Raw genomic sequence first — 19344 nt, 5'->3', positions numbered from 1 at the left:
AGCAGAGCAAGGGGTCTTTTCAGGCACAAAAAGATGTGGGGGAGTTAGTCAGGTCATGTATTTATAGTCACCTGTCTAAAGTTTACTTTGGTCTCATTTTATTTTACCTTCGTTGCTTTATCATTACAAGTACCATTGCTGGAAGTTCAGATGGTGACTATTGGTGACAGGGTTTCCATGGAACAGTTCAGGTGACTCCTCTACATCTTCAGACTATGGAATGTACCTAGCCTTGAAGGCCCACAGTTGCCTATCGGACTAGCGAGAAGAGGGTCTGGGAAACAACTGACGACCATTATGCGGTATAGTTAGGGACACATACGCAGTGGGAGGGTTGCCAAATTTTGGGGTATAAAAGGTACTGTTCCAAAACATGCAGCACTACAGTGGGGGCTATAGCCGATGGTGACCTGGTCAGTTGCCAGTTAAAGTTAGTCATATGTCTAGTTTATCGCTGAATTGACCTCTCATCTGGTGAATAGTATGTATGTGGTTTTGCTTATAATCACCTGAGCTTAAAGTAAATGATTTTAGGTGCTTGCTTGTGATAAGTACATGAATTGAGTACAGTTTGTATTCTGGTAATTACTTGTAGCCTCTTGTTGATTTTTTAAGTAAAAGAAGTTTCACAGATTCATTGGGTTTTGTGTTGTCTGTTCCGCAAGTCTGAACTCTATAAACTGTCAGACAATCAGAACGTGTTACATGCATCTGTCCATGACAGTATTGGTAGCAGTGACCACCCCACAGTCCTTGGAGACAAAGTCCCACCTTCACACTGAGGACACCCTCCATCATGTTGTGTGGCACTACCACCGTGTTAAATGGGATAGATTCAGAACAGATCTAGCAGCTCAAAACTGGGCTTCCATGAGGCGCTGTAGGCCATCAGCAGCAGCAGAATTGTATTCCACCACAATCTGTAACCTCATGGCCCAGCATATCCCTCACACTAACATTACCATCAAGCCAGGGGACCAACCCTGGTTCAATGAGGAACGTAGAAGAGCATGCCAGGAGCAGCACCAGGTGTACCTAAAAATGAAGTGCCAACACTGAAACTACAATACAGGACTACATGCATGCTAAAAAGTGGAAGCAGCATGCTATAGACAGAGCTAAGTGATACCACAACCAACGGATCAGATCAAAGCTCTGTAGTCCTGCCACATCCAGTTGTGAATGGTGGTGGACAATTAAACAACTAACGGGAGGAGGCAGCTACATGAACATCTCCATCCTCAATGATGGCAGAGCCCAGCACGCGAGTGCAAAAACAAAGCTGAAGTGTTTGCAAACATCTTCAGCCAGAAGTGCCAAGTGGATGATCCATCTGTCTCTTCCTGAGGTCGCCATCATCACAGAAGCCAGTCTTCAGCCAATTTGATTCACTCCTCGTGATATCAAGAAATGGATGAGTGCACTGGATACAGCAAAGGCTATGGGCCCCAACAACATCCCAGGTGTAGTGCTGGAGACTTGTGCTCCAGAACTAGCCGCGCCTCCAGCGAAGCTGTTCCAGTAGAGCTACAATACTGGCATTTACCTTACAAATTGGAAAATAGCCCAGGTATGGCCTGTCCACAAAAAGCAGGACAAATCCAATCCGGCCAATTACCGCCCCATCAGTCTACTCTCAATCATCAAAGTGATGGAAGGTGTCGGTGCTATTAAGTGGCACTTACTCACCAATATCATGCTCTCCAATGCCCAGTTTGGGTTTCGCCAGGACCACTCGGCTCTAGACCACATTACAGCCTTGGTCCAAACATAGACAGAAGAGCTGAATTTGAGAAGTGAGGCAAGAGTGACTGTCCTTGACATCAGGGCAGCATTTGACAGAATGTGGCATCAAGGAGCCCTAGTAAAATTGAAGCCAATGGGAATCAGGGGGAAAACTCTCCACTGGCTGGAGTCAAACCTAGCACAAAGGAAGATGGTTGTGGTGGTTGGTGGCCAATCATCTCAGCCCCAGGACATCACTGCAGGAGTTCCTCAGGGCAGTATCCTCAGCCCAACCAGCTTCAATGACATTCCAGGTCAAAAGTGGGGATGTTCTGCTGATGATTGCATAGCGTTCCGTTCCATTTGCAACTCCTAAGATAATGAAGCAGTCCATGCCCAGGTGCAGCAGGATCTGGACAATATTCAAACTTGGGTTGATAAGTGGCAAGTAACATTTGCGCCACACAAGTGACAGGCAATGACTATCTCCAACAAGAGTGTGTCTAGTCACCTCCCCATAACTCTCAATGGGATTACCATCGCTGAATCCCTCACCAGCAACATCCTGGGGGCCGGGTCACCATTGACAAGAAACTGAACTGGAACAGCCACATAAATACTGTGGCCACAAGAGGTCAGAGGCTAGGTATTCTGTGGCGAGTGTCTCACCTCCTGACTCCCCAAAGCCTTTCCACTATTTACAAGGCACATTTACAATACTCTCCACTTGCCTGGATGAGTGCAGCTCGAACAACACTCAAGAAGCTCGACACCATCCAGGACAAAGCAGCCAGCTTGATTGGCACCCCATCCATCACCTTAAACTACCAGCGCATTGTGTACCATCTACAAGGTGCACTGCAGCAACTCGCCAAGGCTTCTTTGGCAGCACCTCCCAAACCCATGACCTCTACCACCTAGAAGGACAAGGCACATGGGAACACCACCACCTGCAAGTTCCCCTCCATGTCACATACCATCCTGACTTGGAAATATACTGCCGTTCCTTCATCATCACTGGGTCAAAATCCTGGCAGTCCCTCCCTCACAGCATGGTGGGAGTACCTTCACTTCATGGATCGCAGCTGTTTAAGGTGGCGACTCACCACCACCTTCTAAGGATAGCCAATAAATGCTGGCCTTGTAAGTGAGGCCCACATCCCATGAACAAATAAAAAGAAACATCCACCAGAGAAGGTCTCATCCGAAAGATGGCACCTCTGACAGTGGCAGTACTGAGGGAGTGCTGCACAGTAGTGGAAGATTGTGTGGTTAGGTCTCTGGAGTAGGGCTTCAACCCACAATGTAGTGAGTACTTTCTTCACATCATGCCACAAATTGGCAAACTACCCTGTAAATGAATTTACTGACTGAGCGTCAGAATTCTGCATCCCCACCAGTTACATCATGCAGAAAAAAAATGTTGCGTTTAAGTAATTTGCCTGTGACTTTTCCCACTACATTGTGCAACTTACTTGAAAGCAAGATTTATTATTGGGCTATTATGACTATTAAAAAACTCTTTCTGGAACCAGTCTCATTTAATGCATAGAAATCAGAAAAGGCTTAGTCATTTTTGCTGCCTTGCCATCAGAAACTCAAGTGAAAGGTCAGCTGGTAATGACTCATTGTGGTTGTAAGTTTCATGTGGCTTGGCCTTTATCAGGGATACATCATTAACACATACACCTGTATATGCTACAGATTAGAACAATCACACTCCTACCTGTAGCTTGGGGCACATACGGCACAGACAACCTGTCCACACTGTAGCCACTGCCAGCCAGTGCATCTGCAATCTTGTTTTGCAAGAAAAGACAGCTTTTGTCTTGTGTCTCCAGGGACTTGGGCAATCTATTAATATATAGATAGAAAACATAACATTACGCATGTTGCATAAAGAACTGCTAAAAGCCCCCTTAATTTAATGTTTTTAAAGTAGGCTTATAAACAATTGAAACTCAACAAATCAAATCCTTCAAATATGCAAAACCAATAATGTGATCTGGCTTTTCTCCCATTGAATTCAAATTTAAAACTGCAATGCTGCATCAATACATCATTGCAAAACTCATTCAGAAAACCATCAAAAATAAGGTATTAATATCATTTGGTTTCTGTAGAAGTTGGAGTTCTCACACAAGATTAGTCTCACTGCTCTATTGGCTAATACTTACATCATACCGTACATCACCACCTGGTGATGAGCTGTAAATCACAGAATCACAGAAACCCCAGTGCAGAGAGAGGCCATTTCGGCCCATCGAGCCTGCACCGACACATATCCCACCTAATTACATCTAAATGTTTCACACACAATTAATCATTTTGAAATGCAATGAGCATTGTATAGGCAGTCTTTTTTTTTTTACATACAGCAAGATCCCACAAGCAGCAATGAGATGAATGCCCAAGATGAATCACCAGGAAAACCTTCCAATCTGATGAGCAGCACTTGCGACATACAGCACCAGTACTGCTTTGGTGTGGTCAAGTCCTGCAGCACGAGTTGAGCCAACAGAGCAGATTTGAACTCTGATCGGGAATCAGGGGCAGAAGCAGGCAGTGAAGTGTCCGGCCCCCAGAGCTTGAGGCCTGGAAATTTGAACCCCTGGGCCTTCTTTATGTGCCTGGACGCCAATTCCCACCTGAAGCCAGCAGGAATGTCATCACTGCTAGCAGGCAGTTGTCAAAATTGGTGTGGGGCCAAGCTGCCACCGGTGACCCACACAAACAGGGGAGGCCAAAAGTATCTTTGTGGGGCCAATACTCCTGCTCCTCCAGGCCAAAAAGGATCCTTTAAAATATGTGGGCCTCCTAAGGCCTGGCTTCGTGGTGTCCCCTGCTTTTGCTGGCAGGCCAGAGATCGTGTGGACTGTAGTCAGGTCTGCAGTTAAAATGATATGCACATCCTGATGATTTTACCAGGATGCAACACTGCCATTTAGACTAAGTCGGCACTCCTCTGGGGTGGGGGGCCTTTCTTGTGCCTGAAGACAGGCAATTAGAAATGGTGGGGGGAGGGGCAGGAATGAGCCCTGCGACCACCCCCCACCCAACCATCTTGCAGTCAAAATCAGTAACCTTCAGTGTGGATGTCATCATCCATCAACTGAACGGACAACAGCAAAAAGACATCAGAACCTTTAATGTGGCTACTGTCTACCTAAATCATGGGTATGAAAATAACCACTCGAAGCTTTCTGATATTTAAGTTTGGGCTGAAGGATCAAAGTAGTGTAGACAGCAAAATAAATGAATGGTTGTTGGTGGAATTTAAGCACAATTTATACAAAATAATTCATAAACTCAATCAAGTTGATAAAAATAAATCTCAAGATGGTAAAATTGAAATGTGGCAACCTCATTATTGCTAAGAGCAATGAACTACGATAATCAGTGCTAACGTGTTGTTTGAGTAATGATATGCAAATCCTGGCACTGACATTTGAATTAAATTTTAATTTTGCATGAAGTTATATGGGCAACTAAGTAGGATCAACAGTTTGCTTGTGATCAAAATGTTCAAAAGCATAAATCACATCTATAAATTTTAATAGACAGCCTTAAATCTAGAATTCAGTAACTTAAAGGCAAACCCAGCCATCCAAGACAATGAATATTGTTTGTTAGGAACAGCGAGACAGTCAGCTGTAAACAATCTAAGGATCAAGCTTCCATTATTGGAGTCAATGTCATTCCTATTCACCAGAAAATTCTGAAAATATTTCCAAATTAGAAGGCATTCATGGAAGTACAGTAGCTAGATTACATCTCCTCCCTAGAGAATGCAGGAATACAGCAGGCTATCCATTGCCACTGTATTTTGCAAAGGAAAAGAAAGAGCGTGTGTGAAAGAATCATGCCCCGTTTGAAGATCTGTAGTAGTTATTAATCTGCTGGATTCCTTTATCTCCATCAACAACAACTTGCATTTATATAGCACCTTTACCATAGTAAAACATCCCAAGGCGCTTCACAGGAACATTATCAAGCAAAATTTAACCACACAAGGAGATATTAGGACAGATGTTCAAAAGCTTGGTCAAAGAGCTTAGGGCCTAGGTAGCTTAAGGCACGGCCACTAAGTAATTAAAAATCAGGGATGCGCAAAAAGCCAGAATTGGAGGAGCGCAGAGCTCTTAAAGGGTTGTAGGGCTGGAAAAATTTAGAGATAGGGAGAGGCGAGAATTTTTAAATTGAGGCATTGTTGGACCGTGAGCCAATCTAGGTCAGTGAGCACAGGGATGATGGGTGAATGGAATTTGAATCCAATTTCAAATGCCAGGTTGCTATTTCAATGGAGAGTGCAAGTTAGGATACGGACAGCAGAGTTTTGATTGAGCTCAAGTTTATGGAGGGTTGAAGATGGCCGGCCAGGAGACATTGGAATAGTCAAGTCTAGAGGTAACAAAGGCATGAATAATGGTTTCAGCAGATGAGCTAAGGCAGGAGCAGAGACGAGCGATGTTGTGGGAGGTGGATGTAGGCGGTCTTGGTGATGGAGCAGATGTGTGGTTAGGAGGTCATTACAGGGTCAAATACAACACCAAGGTTGCAAACAGTCTGGTTCAGCCTCAGAGTCTAGGGAGTGGGATGGAATTGGTGGCTAGGGAAAGGTGTTTGTGACGGGGATTGAAATCAATGACGTCAGTCTAGGTGGTAGAGGTCACGGTCACAGGTTTGGGGGGTGATGTTGCAGTCTTGGCGAGTTGCTGCAGTGCATCTTGTAAATGGTACCCACTGCAGCCATGGCATGCCGGTAGTGGAGGAGTGAATATTTAAGGTGGTGGATGGGGTGCCAATCAAGCAGCTGCATAGTCCTGGATGGGATTGAGCTACTCGAGTGCTGTTGCAGCTGCAAACATCCAGTAAGTGGAGAGTATTCCATCACACTCCTGACTTTTGTCTTGTAGATGGTGGAAAGGCTTTGGGGAGTCGGGAGATGAGACACTCGTCACAGAATACCCAGCCTCTGACCTGCTTTTGTAGCCACAGTGTGTGTGTGGCTGGTCCAGTTAAGTTTCTAATCAATGGTAACCCCCCAGGATGTTGAAGGTGGGGGATTCGGCTATGGCAATGCTGTTGAATGTCAAGGGGCGGTAGTTAGACTGTCTTCTGTTGGAGATAGTCATTGCCTGGCACTTGTGTGATGCGAATGTTACTTGCCACTTGGCAAGCCCCAGCCTGAATGTCATCCAGGCTTTACTACATGCAGACACAGACTGCTTCATTATCTGAGCTGTTGCGAATGGAACTGAACATGGCGCAATCAGCGAACATCCCCACTTCTGACCTTGTGATGGAGGGAAGGTCATTGATGAAGCAGGTGAAGATGGTTGGACCTAGGACACTGCCCTGAAGAACTCCTGCAGCAATGTCCTGGGACTGAGATGATTGGCCTCCAACAACTACAACCATACAACCATCTTCCTTTGTGCTAGGTATGACTCAAGCCAGTGGAGAGTTTTTCCCGATTCCTATTAACTAGGGCTCCTTGATGCCACGCTCGGTCAGGAGGCCGAGATTGATCATCCACTCAGCACTTCCGGCTGAAGATGGTTGGAAACGCTTCAGCCTTGTCTTTTGCACTTGTATGCTGGGCTCCGCCATCATTGAGGATGGGAATTTTCATCGAGCTTCCTCCTCCTGTTAGATGCTTAAGTGTCCACCACCATTCACAACTGGATGTGGCAGTACTGCAGAGCTTTGATCTGATCTGTTGGTTGTGGGATTGCTTAGCTCTGTCTATAGCATGCTGTTTAGCATGTATGTAGTCGTGTGTTGTAGCTTCACCAGGTTGGCACTTCATTTTTAAGTAGTCCTGGTGCTGCTCCCAGTATGCTCTTCCATACTCCTCATTGAACCAGGGTTGGTCCTCTGGCTTGATGGTAATGGTAGAGTGAGGGATATGCCAGGCCATGAGGTTTACAGATTGTGGTGGAATACAATTCTGCTGCTGCTGATGGCCTACAGTGCCTCGCAGATGCCCAGTTTTGAGCTGCTAGATCTGTTCTGAATCTATCCCATTTAGCACAGTGGTAGTGCCACACAACATGATGGAGGGTATCCTCAGTGTGAAGACGGGACTTTGTCTCCACAAGAACTGTAGAATTGCAAATGTTGCAATAGAACCAGGGAAGGAAGCAGAGTTGAGTAGTACGCTACAGTTTTGCAACAGGATTTGGCTGGAGGTGCAGTTGGAAAAAGGGAGTTCATGAATGTCAAGGCCAGAGGCATGTATTTATTGGTAGGAACCAAAACGGATAGCTTCAGTTTCGTTGACACTAAGCTGAAGGAAATCTTAATGTTAGATAGGCAGTTAGAGTGTGCAGCAAAAGCCTTTTGTTACTACACTGCAGTTTTTCTAAGGAAGGTCATTTAATCTTAGTATATATCCTCCTTTTGGCACTGAAAAGCTAAATAATTTGCCTTGAGGAAATTGGTAATTAACTACTTTTGGAGTTGGCTACTGCTTGCGTGCCATTCCTGGGAGTTTTTTTTTTAAGATTCTGCTGACTGTAGCTAAAGCATTGCAACATTTGCAGTTGTAACAGTGGGACTTGCATATTAACTACTATATGACCAAATCAAGCTTAGGCCAACCTACCAATGAAAAATAAATCAAACACCATCACAAATTTACTCCAACTAAATATTGGGAAGACCGAACAAACTCCATTCCCTAGCCACCAACTCCATCCCTCTCCCTGGTCACTGTCGGAGGCTGAACCAGACCATTTGCAACCTTGCCATTTATTTGACCCCGAGATGAGCTTCCAACCACATATCCGATCCAGCACCAAGACCGCCTGCTTCCAGCTCCGTAACTTCGCCCATCGGTGCCCCTGCCTCAGCTCATCTGCTGCTGTTTCCTCTTGCGCATTCCTGATTTTTGTGGTATATATCAACAATCTTGACTTGAATATAGGAGGGTATGATTAAGAAGTTTGCAGACGATACTAAAATCGGCTGTGTGGTTGATACTGAAGAAGGAAGCTGTAGACTCCAGGAAGATTATCAATAAATTGGTCAGGTAGGCAGAACAGTGGCAAATGGAATTCAATCTGGAGAAGTGTGAGGTAATGCATTTGGGGAGGGGCTAACAAGGAAAGGGAATACACATTACAGTAAATGGTAGGACACTGGGTAGTGTAGAGGAACAAAGAGACTTTGGAGTACATGTCCACAGATCCCTGAAGGTAGCAGGCCAGGTAGATAAGGTGGTTAAGGCGGCATACGGAATGCTTGCCTTTATTAGCCGTGGCATAGAATACAAGAGCAGAGGGGTTATGCTTTTAACTGTATAAAACACTAGTTAGGCCTCAGCTAGAGTACTGCGTGCAGTTCTGGTCACCATATTACAGGAAAGATGTGATTGCACTAGAGGGTACAGGGGAGATTTACAAGGATGTTGCAGGGAGTAGAAAATCTTAGCTATGAGGAAAGACTGGGTCTGTTTTCCTTGGAACAGAGGCCTAATTGAGGGGCATAGATAAAGTGGATAGAAAGGACCTATTTCCCTTAGCAGAGGGGTCAAAAACCAGGGGGCACAGATTTAAAGTAATTGGTGGAAGGTTGAGAGAGGATTTGAGGGGAAATTTCTTCACCCAGAGATTGTGGGGGTCTGGAACTCACTGCCTGAAAGGATGGTAGAGGCAGGAACCCTAACCACATTTAAAAAGTACTTGGGATGTGCACTTGGGGTGCACTAACCTGCAGGGCTACGGACCAAGAGCTGGGAAGTGGGATTAGGCTGGATAGCTCTTTGTTGGCTGGCGCGGACACGATGGGCCGAAATGGCCTCCTTCCGTGCTGTAACTTTCTATGATTCTAATCGTTCCACCATTGGTGGTCATGTCTTCAGCTGCCTAGGCCCAAAGCTCTGGAATTCCCTCCTTCAGCCTCTTCACCTATCTACCCCTCTCTTCCCCTTGAAGACTCTTCTTAAAACCTACCTCTGTCCCAATATCTCCTTACGTGGCTCGTACTGTCATTTTATTTGGTAACGCTCCTGTGAAATGCCTTGGGATGTGTTACTATTTTAAGGAGCTATATAAATGCAAGTTGTTGTTTGCTGAATTACACCTTGATTTTGTTTATCCCACATTATTTCAGGCAATGGCAAAATTCTCAGCCATTTTTCCATACTACAGGTATAATGGAATTTCAAATTACTAGGAAAAAACATTAAGCACTACCATTTGTAAAACAGATCCCACTAGTTTATAAACTAAAATATACAAGCATCAAGATCCCATTGACAACAATCAGACATAAATGCAATATATTTGATACATCTATCATATAGTACATAAAAATAGAAAAAAGTTATTAATGATCAGACCAACAGGTCAAAGGGTTTTGTTTCAAGCTTTGTGCAGAACCTGCTTTGTCACTAATTTGCATGGTTTTTCATTTTTCACAGAAAAAGACAGAATCACAGGATGCAACTCTGAAAATACCAGTAAAAATTCCATAATTCCATGTAATAAATACAGAATTTGATTTATCCAGTCATTAAAAACCCAGTGACCGTACTAATTAAAGGCAACAGTTTGATTGCTTTTGGGAGCCATAAAAAAAAGAATTTCATTGCACAATATTAGAAAATTGAAAACACAATAGGATTCCATTGGAGATCAGATGCAAATGATAGAGTAATTGAGTTATACAGCACAGAAAGAGGCCCTTCGGCCCACGCCGGCCATCAAGCCCCGCCTATTCTACTCCCATTTTCCAGCACTTGGTCCGTAGCCTTGTATGCTATGGCGCTTCAAATGCTCATCTAAATGCTTCTTGAATGTTGAGGGTCCCTGCCTCTACCACCCTTTCAGGCAGTGAGTTCCAGATTCCAACCACCCTCTGGGTGAAAAAGTTCTCTCTCAAATCCCCTCTAAACCTCCTGCCCCTTACCTTGAAACTATGCCCCCTGGTTATTGACCCCTCTACTAAGAGGAAAAGTTCCTTTCTATCTACCCTATCTATGCCCCTCATAATTTTGTACATCTCAATCAGGTCCCCCCTCAGCCTTCTCTGCTCTAAGGAAAACAACCCCAGCCTGTCCAGTCTCTCTTCATAGCTGAAGCACTCCAGCCCAGATAACATCCTGGTGAATCTCCTCTGCACCCTCTCCAATGCAATCACATCCCTCCAAAGTGTGGCGACCAGAACTGCACACAGTATTCCAGCTGTAGCCTAACTAGCGTTTTGTACAGCTCCATCATAACCTCCCTGTTCTTATATTCTATGCCTCGGCTAATGAAGGCAAGTATCCCATATGCATTTTAAACCACCTTATCTACCTGTCCTGTTGTCTTCAGGGATCTATGTACATGCACACCAAGGTCCCTCTGATCCTCTGTCCTTCCTAGGGTCCTACCATTCATTGTGTATTCCCTTGCCTTGTTAGTCCTCCCAAAATGCATTACCTCACACTTTTCAGGGTTAAATTCCATTTGCCACTGTTCCGCCCATCTGACCAACCCATCTATATCGTCCTGTAGCCTGAGGCTTCCCTCGCTCTTTACCACTCCACCAATTTTCGTGTCATCTGCTAACTTTCTGATCATACCTCCTACATTCATAGCTAAATTATTAAATGTACACTACAAACAGCAAAGGACCCAGCACCGATCCCTGCGGTACACCACTGGACACAGGCTTCCAGTCACAAAAACAACCTTCGACCATCACCCTCTGCCTCCTGCCACTAAACCAATTTTGGGTCCAATGTGCCAAATTGCCCTGGATCCCATGGGCTCTCACCTTCTTGACCAGTCTCCCATGTGGGACTTTGTCAAAAGCCTTATTGAAGACTACATCAACTGCACTACCCTCGAAAAATTCAATCAAATTGGTCAGACATGATCTCGCCCTGACAAAGCCATGCTGACTATCCTGGATTAATTCTTGCCTCTCCAAGTGGAGACTAATTCTGTCCCTCAGAATTTTTTCCAATAATTTCCCTACCACTGATGTTAAGCTCACTGGCCTGTAATTCCCTGATTTATCCCTACTACCCTTCTTGAACAATGGTACTACGTTAGCTGTTCTCCAGTCCTCTGGCACCTCCCCTGTGGCCAGAGAGGTTCTGAAAATTTGTGTCAGAGCCCCTGCAATCTCCTCCCGATGCCTCACACAGCAGCCTGTGATACATCCCTTGAGTCAGGAAGTGATGAAAATGGCCATCATTGTTATTATAAGGCAAATGAAATAAAGGTCTTGTGTGTTTTTCCAATTACTTATCTATATGTGATTGGATTTATAGAATTTATTTTTTAAAAATTGAGAACTAAATGCAACTCAATATTTCTCCTACTGTTCAAAGTCCACAGATGAATGATTGAAGTTGAAATTTAAAAATGTCAAAATTTTTTTTTTTTTTTTTTTTTTTAAAGTTTAATATTTCCACGTCTTCACATTTACAAGAAATTGGTGCCAGATTCACTCAGACAGCTTTAACAAGCATCAACCCGTTTGATAATTTTCTATATTTCAGCAAATAACTAGTGATGTCCTTTTTAAGTTACAGCAGATAGTTGCTCAAGGTTTGGAAGTCATTTACAGGAAACTTTCGTTTAACCGGAGGTTAAAAGTCCGGAAAGCTTTATCTACCGGCAAAATTCAGGAGCCGTTTTCTATAGGTTTTTTTTACTTCTCGTTGCTTTTCTTTTCCCAGTCAGGCTCTGCAAGGTCTGTAGCTAAGCAACAGCTTCAGCTAGAGACGCTTGCAGCTGCAGCCAACTGTTTTGAAGCTGTTGCTAAGCAACAGGGTTTGTTGATTCACACGGAGCTGAAAAGCTCTATGTTTCAACATTAGGGCTGGATTATACAGCAGTTTTGATCGAACGGCACCAGCTCGGTCCTGTCAGTGCCGGATACCAGAAAGTTTCCTGTACTCTCATATTTGTACGATATGCAATGTGAATGTCAAAATAGATCCTAGCAACCCTGGTTGGAAAAAAAAAAAAACCCAATTAAGATCTAGAAGTTGCTAAATCTGGTGTTACGCATGTAGGAAGAGCCAACGCCAGACATGTACATAACCTGCAGGGCACCGAACTAACATTGGTTCCGTGCGAAAGAGATTGTTCGGATGAAAGGTCATCGACCTGAAACGTTAACTCTGTTTCTCTCTCCACAGATGCTGCCTGACCTGCTGAGTATTTCCAGCATTTTCTGTTTTTAATTTCAGATATCCAGCATCTGCAATAGTTTGCTTTTACATTGGGAAAGATATATATGTTTTCTTGAGCATGAGCCTCTAAAAATTCGGAATCAGTGCTGCAACACTATAGTAAAGGCTAAGAGAGTACTGCCAGGATGATCGAATATAAAACGAAGAGCACTATAATGTCCTTGTTTAAGGCCTTGTTTAGGCCTCATCCAGAACACGGTGTCCACCTTTGGACCCCTCACATGGTGGGAGATCGGCCCTGGAAAAGGTTCAAGAGGGCCACTAGAATGATACCTAGTTTTAAACCACTTGGTTATCACAATAGGCTTAGAGAGTTGCATCTTTTTATTCTAGGAAAGTGTAGACTTTGGGGAGATTTTAATTGAGGCATTTAAAATAATGGAGATTATACTGTGTTCATATGAATAGACGATTTGAATTAGATAGGTTAGGGAGAACCATGGAACATGGCATACAAGATTAGTTGGTTAGATGTCAGGAGGTTTTTCTTTTCACAAAAGGTGATTGACACCTCGAACAAGTTGCCGGCTCATGCAGCGAGTGCAGATTCGCTACAAATGATCAAATGGGAACCGGACGTGTGCCTGGCCGAGGCAGATATCACTGCATACAAAAAGGTAGTTGGGGTGTTAGGTGATGTGCCTCATGGTTCACTGTAATCTCCTGGAACTCGTTTTGATCACCATTGGTGGTTGGAGAAGAATTTCACAGGATTCCTTTTCCTTGAACTGGCCTAGGGCCTTTTTTTGCATCTCCCATGAGATGACATGTTTGTTGGTGTGTGGAAGCACCAAGGTGTTTAATTGCAACATAAGTGTTTGGGACAGGAAAAGACCAGCTGGCCATTCTAGCATGTTCATTATTTTTGTATGCTCATTATCCTTTATCAGCACATTTAGTGAGTGGACACCTTAAACTAAGCCTGCATCTATATCTATAATATATATATCTATATATATCTATATATAGTGAATCAACTTAATTTCCAAAGAGACATAGTGAATTCCCAAAGAGACATCTACTTGCACATACTTTTCTCTGGAGATATTTTCAGGCAGAAGATATGGTGCTTCTTTGCTTCTCACTTCAATCACCTTAAAAAAGCAAAGAAACTATATAATACTTATTAAGTGAGACGATTCTATACATTACCCAAAAATGTCAAACTATACTCCTAATTTCACCAGATGAAATCTACGTGAATCTGAGCAAAATGATATTCATGTAACATTGGAGGATGAATAGTTTTCACTTGTAAATATTCAAATAATACCCATGCTATGAAGTCATTGTTCTGGCACTGTAGATGGGGTGTACTGGCTGAAATTAGCTCTATTACCATGTGCCTTAATGGTTATCTTCTACTGTGTACTATAAAGTTCAGTGTAGAGGACAAGAACTGGAGAATATAACGTTACAAGAGATGAAGACCTGATAACGAATATAAGAATGCCGCCCAGTTAACTGGCTCAATAGCCACCAGGTCTTCATCTCTTGTGGATGAAATTGGCTATTTTACAGTTCCCTATTGCATATCCTGGACTAGTTTCTTCTGGAGTAAAAACTTGAGTGGAATAACAATAGGGTAAAATTTGCAATTTCCAGGATCAGCTTAACTTTAATAATTATGTTCAGCTCCCAGGCTTGCAACAGATTAAAGGCGCTGACATAGGAGAAATTCTATAGGAAGTAATGCCCGTCAAAGCTCTCACTATAAAGCTGCAGCCATTATGGGTGCAAATTTATAAGATGGTGTGTGGGGTGGAGCAAGTGGCAAGCTCTCTGGGCCACCCGAGGCCCAGAGAGATTTCAGTTCAGGGCCTCATTTCCAGAAGGTAGATTGGACTCCCACCTGAACGCGGTGGGAATTTGGGTGGCAGGGGGCCAATGCCGAGAACCGGACGGAATGGTCGTCGGCTGTCAGGTATGTGGATTTGGGGGTCGATGAAGCAAGTCTTCCTGCTCCTGTTGGCACATAAGAATTTTTTTTTTTTTTTTTTTTATAATTACTGAGGTCTCTTCTGGCCCCTGATCTAGCTCTCGGCAGTGTTTGGCCTGGCAGGGAAACTTCGATTGCTCTGCCACTCGGGCTTCGGGTTATATTGCAGTTGGGTCCTGATGATGCTATTGGAGGTCAATCTGCACATTTAAAAGGACACTACTGACTTCAGGCGAGGGCCTTTGCCACCTGTAATTTAAAATTGTAGTCAGCCAGATTGTGGTGGGAAGGCGGTCTGCAAAGCCCCCGCCCCCGTTGCATTTTAACTACTCCCCACACATTCTCCACAGGGCAAGGGGATGTTAAGATTCCGCCCCCTACATGTTACACAGCAGGACTCCTTTAACATTGAAAAAGCGCAACACAGGACCACCTACAGGTGTAACAGGTAGTTTATAATAAGTTATCAATTAATATAAATATTTTTAATTCAATATATCTGCTAAAAAAGTGTTGAAACAGACCTAGTGATAAAATCTAAAATACAAAATACCATCTTGCAAGTAAGAAATACTCTGTCTCCTGCAGCCAATGACTCATGTTGAGTTACTGTTCTGTGGGCACCAGCAGTCCTCTGGTACCTTATCAAAGTGGCCATTCTTCACATAAGCGTAGACAGCGAATATCTAAAACTAAACTACTGACCTTATTGACATGTTGACAAAAAGCTGGTACTGCAATCATCTGACTCAGAAAGTTCAAGTATGCAGCCACCAGAGCCAGTATGGCACAACGGTTGTACATGGGTAAATTATCTTCATTAGTAACAGCCAAATCCTAGTATGAAACATAGAAAATACATTAGAAATAAAGCAATTACTAAATCTTTTTAGAATGTGCTCCTGAAAGTTGTGACCTTTTGCAAATCAGGAAGGGTACAGCAAGTTAATATTTTACTTCAGATGTATGGTAGTGCATCACTGAATTTCAACGTGAAAAGCATGACTTACAAATGCCACAGGCACAATTACGGAGGCTTTCTCATGAACTAAATTAACTCAGTGATGTATTGCTACTGATGGAGTGCTCTTGTTATACATATATTATCAAATGATGAAAAAGATGGCTAGAAAGTTAATATGACATTATGGAGTAATTTTCAAACAAATTATCAAATCTGTAGTTATCATACACCACGAGTTATTGTGAACACTTTTCCCAAACACTGGTCTTCAAGTAGTGTTGCAAAACAATGAAATCACCTATTCAGAGTCCAGTGTAACTGTATTTTAAGGCCTGGAGTTTCCACTAGGTTGTGCTGGTCCGCCCAAAATCGGCCAAACCAGCGTATTTAAAAAAAAGAGGCATTTCAAGCGCAAATTATGTTCAGCATAAATAGAGTTTCCACAATGTTTTGCACTAGTTTAAAAAAGCATCGCACTGGAGGCCGAGATCGAATTAATCACCATCGCGAGTTTCCGCTAATTGTGCTTGTCTGCGGTCCTTCAAAGAGGCTCTTAAAATTAAGCTTTTTTTGGAGCAAGTGCGCTAATAGGCACCTTTAAAAAAATTATTCTTTTTAATTAACTATGAAACTGACTACTGTACACCAATGCAAGTAGTAGTATCCATGGCGGGAAGCTCGCAGTCCGACTGGGAGGAGGGGAGCCAGGCATGGCGGCCAGAGGTCGATCGTGAGAAGCAGGCCACCACACGTGGAGCCGGCAACAGTGAGGAGGCGGCCGCGGTGACGAGGAGGGCGGAGCGGCTGAGGGACATCGTGCTCCAAAAGCCACTGGAAGCCATTGAACTGATTTTCTGAACACGGCGCTATAAGAATAGCCGACGTGTCCCTACGGGGAGTAAGCATTCCATTGTACTTGCACTAGTACTGGTTACATATATGGCAAATAAAACTGAATTGAATTTAAATGGTTTGGTATAGTTTTTAAAGTCATTTTCAGTTATTTAAAATAGGGTTACTCACAGGTGGCAGACTAGACAGGCTGATTAAAAACTTCTCTTTTGTGATAAACCCATTTTCATCTATATTAATAAAACTGCACTAGGTTACCACTCAATAATGCCTGATCGCACTGGTTCATGGAAGATTGTGTGTTTGGCGATATGCAAATGAGCATTGAGCTGAAACTTGAGCAAAAATTCACTTGGCAAAACTAGCTCAGTTTTGAGCGCAATTTATGCCCAGATCACAGATTGCACCCAAAGCAGAAACCCTTGGTCTAGATTCCCAATATAACAGCAGCTTGGGCAAGTTCAATGGACAAGTTTTGAACATAACTGCAAGGTTTACAAGATTACGTAGTACAGTCCTTGCCTAGTTTCACACTTTGTATAGTGCAATATAAAATAAGCTAGTCTGCATTTGTGTCAACATTATACTAATTAAAGGTCATTAATTACAAAGTAACCATTTCCAAAAACTATAAACTTGGACAGGTTTGTGTAGCAAGTACCTGCATGGCAAGAGGAAGACGAATCAAATCTATGATCACTTCATCATTGGCCAGTTCAATTGTGATGAGTAAAAGAGCAACAAAAAGGGATTCAAAGTTTTTCTGTTCATTATCATCTTCTTTACAACCCAGATAAATGTGTCTGTACAACTGTTGTCCTTGCTGAAAACAAATGCAATTAGATTAAAGTTCAAGGTCAGCATGATCTGAAAAGTTTTAATGACTAATTTTCATCAACAAATGTGCTAAGTATTATGACAACAATCAATATTTCTTTATAAGGATACTTAATGACTACTCCTGATAATTCAAAGTTGTTTTTTGCACTAAAAAGTAACTTCATTACCATGAACACTGGCATGCTATCCTCACTTTTCATACCTCAAACAGATCCATGCACACAAACTTACAGCTGCCAGAAAAGTTTTCTAAATAATACCACCCCCTCACCACTGATGCTTCATTGAATAAAGAATAGCATGTCACGGAAACGTTCCTGATCTGTACGGTTTAGATTTGATTATTTGATCCTTTGTTTGCGATGAGTTAGCAGATTTCAGCCTGGTAACTGAAACCGCGATTATCTGTGTCCTACTATTTGAGAATGTTCACAGATGAGGCCAATGGAAGTTGTGGCTACCAGTTTTTTTTGTTTTAGAGCAAGCTCCTCTTGATGGCAAGATCAGATAGTTCCGTGATAGCTGATCAATTAGCCCACAGCTTGGCAGGAGTAACAGGTGAAAGTTGTGAGAGGACTGAGGTGGGGAGAGGCAGACCAATCAGCAGTATACACTAATCTGCAGACGCTCACTTATCTCCAATTATCATTCTTTTATGTACAACTAATAATGGAAATGTTTTTTCTAATGTACTAAATACACATTTGGGGAGGGGGGGGGAGGGGGGTGGGGGGGGAAAGAGAAAGCTTCCAAAAATTTGTTGTACAAAGATCCTGTGGAAGCAGCAATTTCATTTTAGTCATAACTCATTAGTTAACGATTCAAGTTTGATGAAAATTATTTGTACTTCCTACAGTTTATACTGTTCATGATTTTAGACAGTTGCACTCTGATTATTTCTAAAATGAGATTTTTTTAAATTAGAAATCTGAATTAAAATGTTCTCATTATCCTGAGCCATCTAGCAATTGATCTATTACAATATTAAAGCCACAAGCAAATTACCTTTTTTGAGTTTAGTAGTGATTTAAACAAAACTTATGACCAAAGGGAGGCATGCAGATGAAAATAATGAAATCTCAGGAAGTGATGTTTTTACTGCATACTAACTGCAATGCAGATTTACAGAAGTATTACAAGAGATCAAATACCTTTGGTAACTTCCCTCGTGGTTCAATTAAAAAAAAAAATTGCATCAAATGCATGAGAGTTTTTAATATCTGGAGCTCATCAATGCCAACTTCAAGCTAAGTATAATCAATTATGAATGTTTCCTTACCATAACCAAATCACGCAAGTTGTTAATCATAAACTAATCTTTATGGCATAATGATCACATATCTACTCAAGATTCAGCTTTGTAATTATACCAATCAAAAGCCCAAGAAATATTCAGCTGATCACCAGGTAATTAGCGCTAAGGAAGGCCATTTTAGTTCATTCATCCAAAAAGACCCCAAGAGTACCCTCATTTCAGCATCCAACGGTTTGTTAAAAAATTACAGGGGCTTTTGCATCACTGCTCTTCTTCGAAGTTTACTACATGGTCAGTATAGGAAGAGAGATATATTTTCCAAGTATACATTTTGCTTTTTTCAGTATATTAAGTAGTGCCAGAGGTACAGTTAGAGGTAAATGTAACCAAAACAGAATTTTCCGTTTGACCTTGGTGCTTGTTAGAAGCACCAAAGATTTGGAGAAATGGTATTAGATTGCCAATGAACAAGTCAAATTTCATAAAGCTCAACTATGCTCAGGCAACCCTGGTTCAGTGGGTTATGGCTAATGCTATATCTGAACTTCTGCATACAACAGGCAGAATTC

The 19344-nt window shown here is 42.6% G+C and overlaps 1 protein-coding gene across 16 annotated transcripts in view; it reads right to left on the bottom strand.

Annotated features, from left to right (window-relative positions):
- The window catches only part of efr3a (EFR3 homolog A (S. cerevisiae)), a 278874-nt gene that overhangs the window by 35574 nt on the left and 223956 nt on the right, over nucleotides 1–19344 (bottom strand). For all 16 annotated transcript variants that reach the window (XM_085992836.1, XM_085992828.1, XM_085992830.1 and 13 more), the window contains 4 exons: nucleotides 17342–17503; nucleotides 15570–15701; nucleotides 13958–14019; nucleotides 3452–3579 (listed from right to left, as the gene is read on the bottom strand). In XM_085992836.1, coding sequence (XP_085848962.1) covers nucleotides 3452–3579; nucleotides 13958–14019; nucleotides 15570–15701; nucleotides 17342–17503 — 484 coding nt within the window. The remainder of the gene's footprint in view (nucleotides 1–3451; nucleotides 3580–13957; nucleotides 14020–15569; nucleotides 15702–17341; nucleotides 17504–19344) is intronic.

The sequence above is a fragment of the Somniosus microcephalus genome, chromosome 7, assembly GCF_052327205.1.
Source record: "Somniosus microcephalus isolate GS21.2 chromosome 7, FLI_Smic_1.0, whole genome shotgun sequence".
NCBI lineage: Eukaryota > Metazoa > Chordata > Chondrichthyes > Squaliformes > Somniosidae > Somniosus > Somniosus microcephalus.
Note: the sequence above shows the minus strand (reverse complement) of the source record. Positions and strands in the feature narration are given on the sequence as shown.